General features: G+C 34.9%; 1 protein-coding gene across 1 annotated transcript in view; it reads left to right on the plus strand.

Moving 5' to 3' along the window:
- Positions 1-15,413, plus strand: part of LOC149783690 (uncharacterized) — a 43,392-nt gene extending 27,979 nt beyond the window's left edge. Inside the window, exons 6-8 of the mRNA XM_089932891.1 lie at positions 8,074-8,205; positions 8,680-8,771; positions 11,015-15,413. Coding sequence (XP_089789017.1) covers positions 8,074-8,205; positions 8,680-8,771; positions 11,015-11,648 — 858 coding nt within the window. The 3' untranslated portion in view covers positions 11,649-15,413. The remainder of the gene's footprint in view (positions 1-8,073; positions 8,206-8,679; positions 8,772-11,014) is intronic.
- The last annotated feature ends 531 nt before the right edge of the window (positions 15,414-15,944 follow it).

Here is a 15,944-nt window from a genome sequence, read left to right on the forward strand (position 1 = left end):
CTTGAACATCTTATCATGCTTGGACATCCTGTTGTCCTTTGACATCTTTTCATGCTTGGGCATCCTGTTGTACTTGGACATCTTTTCATGCTTGGACATCCTGTTGTACATGGACATCTTATCATGCTTGGGCATCCTGTTGTACTTGAACATCTTATCATGCTTGGACATCCTGTTGTCCTTTGACATCTTTTCATGCTTGGGCATCCTGTTGTACTTGGACATCTTTTCATGCTTGGACATCCTGTTGTCCTTGGACATCTTTTCATGCTTGGACATCCTGTTGTACTTTGACATCTTATCATGCTTGGACATCCTGTTGTCCTTTGACATCTTATCATGCTTGGACATCCTGTTGTCCTTTGACATCTTATCATGCTTGGGCATCCTGTTGTACTTGGACATCTTTTCATGCTTGGACATCCTGTTGTCCTTTGACATCTTTTCATGCTTGGACATCCTGTTGTCCTTTGACATCTTATCATGCTTGGAATTCCTGTTGTACTTTGACATTTTATCATGCTTGGACATCCTGTTGTACTTTGACATCTTATCATGCTTGGACATCCTGTTGTACTTGGACATCTTTTCATGCTTGGACATCCTGTTGTACTTTGACATCTTATCATGCTTGGACATCCTGTTGTACTTTGAAATCTTATCATGCTTGGACATCCTGTTGTACTTGAACATCTTATCATGCTTGGAAATCCTGTTGTACTTTGACATCTTTTCATGCTTGGACATCCTGTTGTACTTGGACATCTTTTCATGCTTGGACATCCTGTTGTACTTGGACATCTTTTCATGCTTGGACATCCTGTTGTCCTTTGACATCTTATCATGCTTGGAATTCCTGTTGTACTTTGACATTTTATCATGCTTGGACATCCTGTTGTACTTTGACATCTTATCATGCTTGGACATCCTGTTGTACTTGGACATCTTTTCATGCTTGGACATCCTGTTGTCCTTTGACATCTTATCATGCTTGGAATTCCTGTTGTACTTTGACATTTTATCATGCTTGGACATCCTGTTGTACTTTGACATCTTATCATGCTTGGACATCCTGTTGTACTTGGACATCTTTTCATGCTTGGACATCCTGTTGTACTTTGACATCTTATCATGCTTGGACATCCTGTTGTACTTTGAAATCTTATCATGCTTGGAATTCCTGTTGTACTTTGACATTTTATCATGCTTGGACATCCTGTTGTACTTTGACATCTTATCATGCTTGGACATCCTGTTGTACTTGGACATCTTTTCATGCTTGGACATCCTGTTGTACTTTGACATCTTATCATGCTTGGACATCCTGTTGTACTTTGAAATCTTATCATGCTTGGACATCCTGTTGTACTTGAACATCTTATCATGCTTGGAAATCCTGTTGTACTTTGACATCTTTTCATGCTTGGACATCCTGTTGTACTTGGACATCTTTTCATGCTTGGACATCCTGTTGTACTTGGACATCTTATCATGCTTGGAAATCCTGTTGTACTTTGACATCTTATCATGCTTGGACATCCTGTTGTACTTGGACATCTTTTCATGCTTGGACATCCTGTTGTCCTTTGACATCTTATCATGCTTGGAATTCCTGTTGTACTTTGACATTTTATCATGCTTGGACATCCTGTTGTACTTTGACATCTTATCATGCTTGGACATCCTGTTGTACTTGGACATCTTTTCATGCTTGGACATCCTGTTGTACTTTGACATCTTATCATGCTTGGACATCCTGTTGTACTTTGAAATCTTATCATGCTTGGACATCCTGTTGTACTTGAACATCTTATCATGCTTGGAAATCCTGTTGTACTTTGAAATCTTTTCATGCTTGGTCATCCTGTTGTAATTGGACATCTTATCATGCTTGGCCATCCTGTTGTCCTTTGACATCTCTTCATGCTTGGTCATCCTGTTCTACTTTGACATCTTATCATGCTTGGAATTCCTGTTGTACTTTGACATTTTATCATGCTTGGACATCATGTTGTACTTTGACATCTTATCATGCTTGGACATCCTGTTGTACTTGGACATCTTTTCATGCTTGGACATCCTGTTGTACTTTGACATCTTATCATGCTTGGACATCCTGTTGTACTTGGACATCTTTTCATGCTTGAACATCCTGTTGTACTTTGACATCTTATCATGCTTGGACATCCTGTTGTACTTGGACATATTATCATGCTTGGAATTCCTGTTGTACTTTGACATTTTATCATGCTTGGACATCCTGTTGTACTTTGACATCTTATCATGCTTGGACATCCTGTTGTACTTTGACATCTTATCATGCTTGGACATCCTGTTGTACTTGGACATCTTTTCATGCTTGGACATCCTGTTGTACTTTGACATTTTATCATGCTTGGACATCATGTTGTACTTTGACATCTTGTCATGCTTGGACATCATGTTATACTTGGACATCTTTTCATGCTTGGACATCCTGTTGTACTTTGACATCTTTTCATGCTAGGTCATCCTGTTGTACTTTGACATTGTATCATGCTTGGCCACCCTGTTGTACTTTGATATCTTATCATGCTTGGAAATCCTGTTGTACTTGGACATCTTATCATGCTTGGACATCCTGTTGTACTTTGACATCTTATCATGCTTGGACATCCTGTTGTACTTTGACATCTTATCAGTCTTGGACATCCTGTTGTACTTTGACATCTTTTCGTGCTTGGCCATCCTGTTGTACTTGGACATCTTATCATGCTTGGACATCCTGTTGTACTTTGACATCTTATCATGCTTGGACATCCTGTTGTACTTTGACATCTCATCAGTCTTGGACATCCTGTTGTACTTTGACATCTTTTCGTGCTTGGCCATCCTGTTGTACTTTGACATCTTATCATGCTTGGCCATCCTGTTGTACTTGGACATATTATCATGCTTGGCCATCCTGTTGTACTTTGAAATCTTATCATGCTTGGACATCCTGTTGTACTTTGACATCTTGTCATGCTTGGCCATCCTGTTGTACTTTGAAATCTTATCATGCTTGGACATCCTGTTGTACTTTGACATCTTATCATGCTTGGCCATCCTGTTGTACTTGGACATATTATCATGCTTGGACATCCTGTTGTACTTTGACATCTTATCATGCTTGGACATCCTGTTGTACTTTGATATCTTATCATGCTTGGAAATCCTGTTGTACTTGGACATATTATCATGCTTGGACATCCTGTTGTACTTTGACATTGTATCATGCTTGGCCACCCTGTTGTACTTTGACATCTTATCAGTCTTGGACATCCTGTTGTACTTTGACATCTTTTCGTGCTTGGCCATCCTGTTGTACTTGGACATCTTATCATGCTTGGACATCCTGTTGTACATGGACATATTATCATGCTTGGACATCCTGTTGTACTTTGATATCTTATCATGCTTGGCCATCCTGTTGTACTTTGAAATCTTATCATGCTTGGACATCCTGTTGTACTTTGACATCTTATCATGCTTGGCCATCCTGTTGTACTTGGACATATTATCATGCTTGGCCATCCTGTTGTACTTTGAAATCTTATCATGCTTGGACATCCTGTTGTACTTTGACATCTTATCATGCTTGGCCATCCTGTTGTACTTGGACATATTATCATGCTTGGACATCCTGTTGTACTTTGATATCTTATCATGCTTGGCCATCCTGTTGTACTTGAACATCTTATCATGCTTGGACATCCTGTTGTACTTGAACATCTTATCATGCTTGGACATCCTGTTGTACTTTGATATCTTATCATGCTTGGACATCCTGTTGTACTTTGACATCTTATCATGCTTGGACATCCTGTTGTACTTTGACATCTTATCATGCTTGGACATCCTGTTGTACTTGGACATATTATCATGCTTGGACATCCTGTTGTAATTGGACATCTTATCATGCTTGGACATCCTGTTATACTTGAACATCTTATCATGCTTGGACATCATGTTGTACTTTGAAGTATTATCATGCTTGGACATCCTGTTGTACTTGGACATCTTATCATGCTTGGACATCCTGTTGTACTTTGAGATCTTATCATGCTTGGACATCCTGTTGTACTTGGACATATTATCATGCTTGGACATCCTGTTGTACTTGAACATCTTATCATGCTTGGACATCCTGTTATACTTGAACATCTTATCATGCTTGGACATCATGTTGTACTTTGAAGTATTATCATGCTTGGACATCCTGTTGTACTTGGACATCTTATCATGCTTGGACATCCTGTTGTACTTTGACATCTTTTCATGCTAGGTCATCCTGTTGTACTTTGACATCTTATCATGCTTGGACATCATGTTGTACTTTAATATCTTATCATGCTTGGACATCCTATTGTACTTTGACATTTTATCATGCTTGGACATCATGTTATACTTGGACATTTTATCATGCTTGGACATCATGTTATACTTGGACATCTTTTCATGCTTGGACATCCTGTTGTACTTTGACATCTTTTCGTGCTTGGACATCCTGTTGTGCTTGGAGATATTCTCATGCTTCGACATCCTGTTGTACTTTGAAATCTTATCATGCTTGGACATCCTGCTGTACTTGGACATATTATCATGCTTGGACATCCTGTTGTACTTGGACATATTATCAGTCTTGGACATCCTGTTGTACTTGGACATATTATCGATCTTGGACATCCTGTTGTACTTCGACATCTTTTCATGCTTGGACATCTTACGAATCTTCTGGTCATGATTAGCATCCAAATTGATAATTACATACTTTGTTTTCAGTTTGTCCGTACAATGATTATTAAATTTTTACTACAGAATATTTTATGTAGGATGGAGATTTTACAAATTGGCACCATTCTTTGCAAATTATGATTAACTTGAATGCTGCCTTGTTACTATTTATAAATTATTTGTTACCAAGTATGCTAATGCTAAAAACGAACTGCAGAAAATCCTGATGATTCTTAAGAAATGTTATATAGATCACTTTTCTATTGATCTGCGCTTTAAGTTTTTGGGCCTAAGTATGAATTTTATTGGCCTGGTCAAAATTTACATATTTCTTCGTATGCATCGTGTAGGAGAATTCAAGTCAAGAATAAGAATTTTGCCGAGTCAGAATTTTGATCCAGATGGAAATTTTTCTCAAACAATGATGTATAATGAGCAATTATTTTTCTCAAATTCTTTGCTACAGAGCATATTTTGAAAACAAAATGGCTTTCATTTTGTACACTAAGCATAAAGAGGGCAAGATATACCATAAATACTCATAAAGAGGGCAAGATGTACCATATACACCCATAAAGAGGGCAAGATGTACCGTATATACCCATAAAGAGGGCAAGATGTACCATATACACCCATAAAGAGGGCAAGATGTACCATATACACCCATAAAGAGGGCAAGATGTACCATAAATATCCATAAAGAGGGCAAGAGATACCATAAATGCCCATAAAAAGGGCAAGATGTACCATATATACCCATAAAGAGGGCAAGAGATACCATAAATACCCATAAAGAGGGCAAGAGATACCATATATACCCATAAAGAGGGCAAGATGTACCATATGCACCCATAAAGAGGGCAAGAGATACCATAAATACCCATAAAGAGGGCAAGATGTACTATATATGCTCATAAAGAGGGCAAGATGTACCATAAATACCCATAAAGAGGGCAAGAGATACCATAAATACTCATAAAGAGGGCAAGATGTACCATATATACCCATAAAGAGGGCAAGATGTACCATATACACCCATAAAGAGAGCAAGATGTACCATAAATACCCATAAAGAGGGCAAGAGATACCATAAATACCCATAAAGAGGGCAAGATATACCATAAATACCCATAAAGAGGGTAAGATGTACCATATACACCCATAAAGAGGGCAAGATGTACCATATACACCCATAAAGAGGGCAAGATGTACCATAAATACCCATAAAGAGGGCAAGAGATACCATAAATACCCATAAAGAGGGCAAGATGTACCATAAATACCCATAAAGAGGGCAAGAGATACCATAAATACCCATAAAGAGGGCAAGATGTACCATATATACCCATAAAGAGGGCAAGATGTACCATATACACCCATAAAGAGAACAAGATGTACCATAAATACCCATAAAGAGGGCAAGAGATACCATAAATACCCATAAAGAGGGCAAGAGATACCATAAATACCCATAAAGAGGGCAAGATGTACCATATACACCCATAAAGAGGGCAAGATGTACCATATACACCCATAAAGAGGGCAAGATGTACCATATACACCAATAAAGAGGGCAAGATGTACCATAAATACCCATAAAGAGGGCAAGAGATACCATAAATACCCATAAAAAGGGCAAGATGTACCATATATAACAATAAAGAGGGCAAGAGATACCATAAATACACATAAAGAGGGCAAGAGATACCATATATACCCATAAAGAGGGCAAGATGTACCATATATACCCATAAAGAGGGCAAGATGTACCATAAATACCCATAAAGAGGGCAAGAGATACCATAAATACCCATAAAGAGGGCAAGAGATACCATAAATACCCATAAAGAGGGCAAGATGTACTATATATGCTCATAAAGAGGGCAAGATGTACCATAAATACCCATAAAGAGGGCAAGATGTACCATAAATACCCATAAAGAGGGCAAGATGTACTATATATCCTCATAAAGAGGGCAAGATGTACCATATATACCCATAAGTTGGAACCAACAGCATAATGCACTGGAAGATCTGGGTCTATGCAGTTTTTCTTAGGATTAATCAATAAAACAAACAACACAGACCTTGATCTGCCAGTGCATTTGTCAATGGCAGATAAGTATAGGTTATTTGTTGTTGATCCTGATTTATGAGTATATGTGTTACATTAAAAATGTTTACAGATTTAGAGAGAAGATTTTGTGTAAACTAGTAAATGAGGTTACTGTGGAGATAAACTACAGTAACTGCTGATTTTGCTTCCAGCATGGGCACCAAAACAATCATCTTCAAGCTTGTGTTATTACTACTACTTCTGGATGGATGCTCATATTAAGATGGGGATTCATCCAAAAGACTTCTTATGTCTAGTTGGTCCTAAATGAAAATAGTGCAGATCTGACATCCACTATGGTCACCATTGCAACCATCTTGAAAATCTTGTTATCACTACTCCTGTTAAATAGAAAGTTTTATCGACATGTGGCTTTCACCAGAAAAAGTTTTACAGTGTCTGCTAGATCCTGAATGAAAAATGGTGCTATCTAACATCGCACATGACCACCATGGTGGTCATGTTGAAATTCTTGTTATCACAACTCCTCCTGAATAGAGAAATATATTGACATGGACTTTTAACCAAATTCATATGATATCTGGTTAGTACCAAATGAAAATGGTGTCAATTGTACATTTATGTTGTTGATAGTCTTATTAGAATGTCCGTCATTAAAAGACTTCCTATTTATAGCACAGGTAACTTCACTAACTGTCATATTCTGATTTATCTAGAGTGAGCAATATAGCTTGCTATATTGTATTATAAGATTGTTATTTTACAATATAGTTTGCTATATGATATAAGATTGTTATTATTTTACAATATAGTTTGCTATATGATATAAGATTGTTATTATTTTACAATATAGTTTGCTATATGATATAAGATTTTTATTATTTTACAATATAGTTTGCTATATGATATAAGATTATTATTTTACAATATAGTTTGCTATATGATATAAGATTGTTATTATTTTACAATATAGTTTGCTATATGATATAAGATTGTTATTATTTTACAATATAGTTTGCTATATGATATAAGATTGTTATTATTTTACAATATAGTTTGCTCTATGGCATTATACAATACTTATTTATTGCATGGTTTAATAAGAATGTTATTATTTTGCAATATAGTTTGCTCTATGTTATTTTACAATTCATATTTATTACATGTTATTATAAGATTGTAATTATTTTGAAATGCACTTTGCTATTTGGTATGGTAAGATTTGTTATTATTTTACTCAGGTTGCTGAGCTGGCTAATTACATATCAGAGGAAGGTGAGCTTCATTCTCTAGTGGTACACAATGCTGGATTATCAGATGACAGTTTCCAAAGGATAGCTCTTGGCTTAAAGGTGTCTGCATGCAGACCAGAGGTATGTCACCATTCTTTTCTCATTAAAACACTATGTCAGTTATCCAAAAACAAGTCAAGTAACCCAGAAGACAAGTCAATTAACCTAAAACAAGTCAATTAACCCAAAAGCAGAGATGCTCCTTGATATGTCTAATTTTCTATATGCAAGTTTTGTTTTACCATGGAAGCAAAGGTTTAGCATAAGTAGTTGCATACATTGAAAATGCAAGATGTGAGTTTACTAGAATAAGTAGTATGAAAATTGTTTGTGATGGACCATACAATTCTTTCAGAAGGAGTTTTTACATAAAAATTGGACCGGGAAACGCACTGTCTTAAAATTCGAAATCAATCGATCTTGAGCCAGATTTCAAGACATTAGCTTATGTGCATTTTGTTCAGTAAACTTCATAAACAGGCAATTTAATGTAATGTATTTCTAATGTAAATTTGTGGATTATTAATGTTTCACATGAACATATCCTTCTTTCAGTTACTCAACTTCATGAAGAACAATCTGGGAGAGGCATCCATGCCTGCTCTCCTTGAAATACTTCGAACAAAACCATCTGTGAAAACTGTCCTGTAAGTGCTCTCTGTCCCTGTCTCTCTCTCTCTCTCTCAAACACACACACACACACACACACACACACACACACAGAGTTGTCTCAGAGGCCCCAAGTGGCCGAGTGGTCTAAAGCGCTCTCCGTCACGGATCACTGCCATCTCACCTCTGTCTGCGTGGGTTCGAGTCTCGGGCTTGGTCAATGTGGATATGTGAGAAAGCTTGCCGGTAGCTTTTCGTGGGTCGGTGGTTCTTTCCGGGGTTTTCCTGGGTTCTTCCTCCACCATTAATACTGGCCGCCATATATAGCCTATCTTGTGCTGAAAAATGGCATTAAACCCTATAACAACAACAACAACAACAACAGAGTTGTCTCATAGATAAGACTTATTAATATATATAGTTACCCTATCATTTTTCATACACCAATCTGTTGATAATTCGTACCTGGATAACTCATGTAACCACTTATAACACTGGGGTATGTATGGATCTCTTGTCTTTTTTAATAGAAAATTCTAAAAGAATTGACCTTTATTTGTCAAGCATGAAGAAAATCATGATTAAAATTGGGAAACAAAACCTTGATATGTTGCTTATTTTATCATTGAAAACCGAGGTTTGTATCAAGACATTTAAATCAACATAATGAAATTCTCAGCTTATAATAAGAAGTCCTGTATTTTGTTGTCTTTACAAAAATTAATTCACAGTACACTGTAAATAACAGTCTTTTATAAAATTGAAAATGTTACTAATGCATACTGGTGGCAGCACTTTAATAAGCAAATAGCAATGAAATTAGTTTCGTCAAGTGAAATTTGTATTTTATATTTTAATTCATTTTTAGTGTAGTCATCATAAACACAATATGCTGTCTTGTACTCCAACAAGAAAAATGTCAATCTAGCATCACAGCTATGTTTTCAGGCATTTCAGTGAAAGTATGATTAATTACCTACTATGTTTTGATCTCCAGTTTGTAGACATATTTGTTGGATTGTTAAACTCGTTTGAAAGCAGGCCTGCTTTGTATTATCATGCTAATTTTGTCCTTTGTATCAAATCAAATAAATTGAATGAAATAAATAAAATTAAAAGGCATGCATATCCCGCCTGTATAAAAGCTAATGGTCATGCTTGTTTGCCAGGTCAATTCATTTCATTTGACCAATCAAATTTAAATATTATTTTGTCAGTTACTAAACTACCTTTAATTATCCTAGTCTTTCACAAATGTGATCAAAGATAGCAAGGCAACCAAATGAAAGGAGTACCCAAAGAATTCAAATGTTTGTTTGATGGATACATTTTATAATGGATAAGGGAGTTCCAAAGTTTATAGTGAATTTAACATTACTGAGTTGGCATTCAGAGAGTCTCTCATGGATGAGCAGAAGTTTCATCAAAGATGGTGTCAGTATTTTACTAATAAAACAATTTTTAAACATCAAGTTGCCACATTGACACTTTTTGCATGAATTAAATGTATACTTTGAACAAATAGAAATCTTGTTTTGCTGTGCAAAAATCAGTGGCATAATACACGATGTTTTCCAGATACACAGCAAGGAATATGTGTCTGATGTGTTGAAACCTTTTCGGGGTAATGTTTGTCACGACCTTTTAGGGATTGGTTATCTTGAAAATTAAGGTAATTTATGCCAAACACTTTAATGGGAAAAAGCTTGTTTATTGACACCCATTCCCAGTACAATTATGGACTGAGTATTCAGCCATTACAAGTGTCACTACCCCACTTCAGTGGTCTTCTCTATTTCTAGCCAGGATGGCAAACCATCTTCAGTTTTCAGAGGTCCCTCAGTAACATTCTCCTTCACGTTGTAGTCTGTGGTTTTGGTTTCCTTGGTGCACTAGTTATCGAGGAAAAGGTGTAATTCTCTTCCTGAAGTGAGGCTTGAAATTCTTTGTTCGGAAGCAAGGTCATCAATTTAAGAAACTAATAATATGTTTATTTTTCAGATTTAAACTCTGCATTGCGGGGTCTAGAAGTAAGCTTTTATGTACACAATTATTTATCACTTAATTAATTATTAATTAATCAGTTATTAGTCATTGTAAATAAAGTCTTCAAATGGAGGTGTTTAATTGAATCTGAATTAATATATTAGGTACTTGGTTTTCCAAACTGTGTTCACATTGTTAAATGTTCATGATTAAAACAATTCAAAATTCAATTTGATTTTGGGCCTTATCAAATTATAAAATCAGATATTGGATGCCATTTACTTCTGTGTTTCAGGCTCCAAAGCAACCCTCTTGGAGATGATGGCTGCAAGAAACTGGCTGATGGAATGATTGCTGATACCTCCACAAAGGGTAGGCTAACACTGAGTCGAACCTTGACAGAAGAGGAAATGTGGATTGAACCAAGTGGGTATGTGACTCCGTCTGAAGAACGTGCTAAACAAGCATCAAAACGAAAAGGACCGGAAATTAAATTGAAGACTCTTGATCTGGGAAAAACTGGAATGACAGATGTAGGCATTGAAGCCATAGCTAACATGCTAGAGAAGGAAGGAGGTGTTGAAGAGTTAAATTTGAATCAAAATACAGCAATAAGTTTGGCTGGATGGAGCCGACTGGGGCGAGCCCTTGAAACAAATTCGACCTTGAAAAAGTTGAACTTAGGTAACAATCCAGTAGGAGATGATGGTATCCAAAAAATTGCTGATGGGTTGAGACAGAACACGACTCTTACATCTCTTGAGTTAGAACATGTAGGTATGAGTGATAGAGGTGGTAAGGCACTGCTGTCCTTGTTAACAGAAAATTCAACAATAGCCACATTGACAATTAAGCCTGGAAATACTGTATCTGAATCCATTCAGAATGGAATCAAGAAGTACCTTGCACTGAATTCTGGCAGGCACTAGTTTATGAAAAACAACAATAAAATTCATTAATCAAATTATCCCAGAAGCCAGACCAATGATATTCAGATTGTAACCAATCAGTTTTATGAAAATCATTTTACTAGTATGATCCTGTTAGTCAGATTATCCCAGAAACTGATTGACATTATTCAAATTGTAACCAACACGTTTTATGAATTTATTGTATTAAAATGAGTTGTAAGAAATATACAATGCTAATTTGATGATCTCAACACATATTGTTTGAATACTAATTAAATGATAATTCACTTATCAATATCGTGTCTTCATTATGCATGTGGCCAAATGATTGATATTATTTCCTTAGTATAAGATACCCTTACATTATCTGACCTGTCGAGTCGATTTTTAACAAATTATACAACTTTATGTGTTTGCTTAAGACTTTTGGAAATTGTATACATCCTGTGTGTAAATGAAATGAAATACATCTTTCTGTAAACAGTAAGGTCTATTTTAACAGTATTTTTGTACGACATGCTATGTTACATCATATCTGTCATAATTTAAATATATTTTAAATCAAATGTTTTCCCTCATTACATAGTCTCTAAAGAAAGACATGTTTGGTTTATTATTTTTTGAAATGTTGGCACACATTTGTAAAATTATTTCTTTCCTCAGTTTTGCCAGCAAGGATAATTGTTTGAATTAGGCTACGACTGATTCACTTCAGTAAGTCCTATTTGAACACGGTGGTCCACTGTTATGACAAAGCAATGCAAATATATTTTTCTTACAAGGCAAAAGACAAAGGATATTTTATTGGCCACTGTTCACACAGAATTTCAAAACTGATTTTTTTGTAATAAAGATTAGAGAGTAAGATTTAAAAAAAAATGTAACAATTGAATTGATTGCAAAAATATTTGAAATATGTACTACCTATCCCTCCATATCTTGAATGAAATATTCTGTCTCAACATTAAAATTTTTTTTTATATTAATTATATATGATACCTTGTGCTTTGATATGGACATGTTTTTAATCATTTGTATAGTGTACTGTCAAAAATTATTCTTTTCAATAAAATGAATATTTTTAGGCAGATATATGATATAATGCATTTGTACTGGAACAAAAACTGTTCCCGTCATTTTACTGTCACATTTGTACATTTTTTGTTGGGGTTGGTTGTAATACATAGATTTAATTTTGATCTTTTTTATGTGTTTTAACAAGTAAACTCATGGAGCTACAATGTTTAGAAACCCTCCTACTTTAGAGCACCTGACTCAATTGTGATAAAATATTTTGTATTGATGTGTATACATGCAAATTAGGTTGAATGCATATATTTAAAGAAGTATAAGAATTTTAATATAATCTTTATTTTTTATATCAGTTCTTTAAATGTTATCATTTCTGGTATGAAAAATTTGCATACTTTTGAGCACGTTCATTAATTGTGACAATACATGAATTGAATCCACAATGGGATGAATATTTGGACAAGTCAAATATAAGACTTTTTCATAGTGAGAATTTCTTTCATGGTATAAGTATTTATGTAATAATAGACTATTTTTGCTAGTCGAGTTGTATTTTTGTAAATAATGATCAGGCTGAGAATGTGTAATGCATTGTAATTGAAAGGTGTATTAATAGTCCTTGAAGGCTATCATACATGTTTATGATTTGGATAACTAATTTAACACTTCCTGTTTCAACAGACTGAATTAAATAAGGGCTTGCATAAGTCAGAACACCTAAAGGCTATCTAAGTAAAATATACCTTGGGAATACTGTGTCAGAAAGGGGAAATTGCTTGGAAATGGTGCAGAGCTCAGTTAAATGATAAAGTAATTAATGAAAAATATTACTGTGCTATGACTTTGAGTTGATTTAATGTAGGAAAATGGGTTGGTTGTTTTAATGGCAGAAAAGTAAGCAAACATTAAGGCATGATAAGTCTAATTTTTGAGCTAAACATTGATACAGAGTTAATTAGGATATGCAAGGTATAGCTTTCAAAATGAGTTGACTATAAATAGGTCATGCAGAAGTATCTACCGTTGTCTCTAAAACATTGTTGTAATATAGGCCTCTCATATACACAAAAAAGAATACACGCCTGAGTGGATGCCATGAGGCATGTTTAATTTGTATTAGAAGAAAATCGTAAGTAGTACATCTTCCAAATTGTCAGGAGGAATTGTCTCCTCTTTGTATTGAGTGCTTTTGTCTGAAATGTGGGACTTGAGTCTTGGACATACAAAACTGTACCCAGTTTGTACTTGGGGACTTGAATACTTGTTACAGCACTAGTTTCAACTGCAGTGTGAAGTATCCTTGTAGTGATATGTATTCATGTATATATGTGTTTAAATGGGAAGTAACCCAGTATTTTTAATGCATAGTTTACCAAGACCTAGAGGTTCATACCATATTAAAAACAAGGGAATATTCCTTTTTGTTGCCAGCCACAAACATTACACTGGTGTTTTATGCATAGATTTGCATACAATGATAAAATATTTTCTGTATAATATTCTTTGTTAATGAAATTGATTTGTAAGAGCACTCAAGAAAGGGCAATAACTCTCACTGCAGTGCCTGTTGGGAAGAGGTTTTGTCTGGACATGATAATACTTCTCTAACAAATTTTGAGTTCATAATCCATGATTTTTTTTTAATGTGTTTATGACCTGTGTTTCTTATTCTTGTAAAAACTGGTGACAGTATAATTTCATCGTGCTGTTTACTTCATCAATGAAGTTTTTTTATTACAAGCAGTTGGCAATCCTACTGTGACACGGTAAATATGGTAATATTAATGTGGTAAATCATAAATTATTAAATTCATCGTGATGTTAATTAGTTGATTTATTATAGAATAGCTGTGAATACTGTATGAATTTTAACGCTCATTCTTAAGAGTCCTTTTTTGACACAGGAAGTGTTAATTTCGGAGATAATTTCACAAGTGCTGTGATAAAAGATTAATTATTATAATAAATTGATAAATTTTACTGCACCTTCTTATTATAAGGCACTTCATTAAAATGTAGTTAATTTTACAAGGTGAGTATTGACATGGATTTAGTTTAATATTATTAGTAGCTTAATATACATGTATTTAATTATAAGGTGGTCTCAGTATAAGGTAATGCACTATATGGCTACCACTGATACTGTGATAATGAGGGAGTATTATAATACACTCCATGGCTACCATGGATAGAGTTATAATGAGGGAATACTGTAATTCACACCATGGATACCATATATACTGTTACGGTGAGGGAGTACTTTAATACACTCCATGGATACCATATATATTGTTACAGTGAGGGAGTACTGTAATACACTCCATGAATAAAATAGATACTGTTATAATGAGGGAGTTCTGTCATTCACACTGTAGCTACCATGGACACTGTGATAATGAGGGAGTATTGTAATACACTTCATGGATACTGTGATAATGAGGGAGTACTCTTATACACTCCATGGATACATTTATAATGTGGGAGTACTGTAATACACTCCATGGATATAATTGATACCATTATAATGAAGAAGTACTGTAATTATTTGATCAATACACTTGCTAATAACAGATTTGTTTATTTATCTATTTGATTTAGAAAATTTTATTTGCTAGTTCGATATATTTCCATGTTTTGAGATGAGCGTTTTAGTACATTAGTCACAGTGTACATTGACATGCTTCATTAAATGAACACTTTGTAAAATACCCTTGTAAAGCATAGTAAATAAAAGTGGTTCAGATATACCAACTTTGCTTTATTTTATTTTTGCATTTTCCAAAGAGGAATAAGTAAGGCATTCTTGATATCTATCTATCTATCATTATGTCAAGTTATCTCACTCATTTTTCTGACAGTCTATCGTAATACCTTTGTGAGTGTACATAGGTGAATAGATAAAGGAAATAAATAACGTACTAGTAAAACTACTGACACACCAATAATTCTTCTTTTCCACTTGAAATATTTTTAGCATAAGTATTTTCCGTTATTGCTCCTCATAAGAGAGCGGAGTGTATTAATTTCAGGAGATATGTTAGCTATTTTGAGGCATATGTATCCAGAATCCATATAAGCAAAGAGACATTACTGGCTGAAGTGACACACTGAGTTATTGATGCAGCACTAAATTATTGTCTCATATCGGTTTAAACAGGGCATGCCAGTATTTTAGCTCATGTCACATTAAGGCCAAGAAAGCTTTTTGAATTGAGCTATGTCCTTTACCCACTTGTCCAACAACACTGCAGACTATGTTTTTGATCCTATTTTGATCAAAGA

This window comes from Sinohyriopsis cumingii, chromosome 14, assembly GCF_028554795.1.
Source record: "Sinohyriopsis cumingii isolate HCF-2022 chromosome 14, ASM2855479v2, whole genome shotgun sequence".
Lineage (NCBI taxonomy): Eukaryota > Metazoa > Mollusca > Bivalvia > Unionida > Unionidae > Sinohyriopsis > Sinohyriopsis cumingii.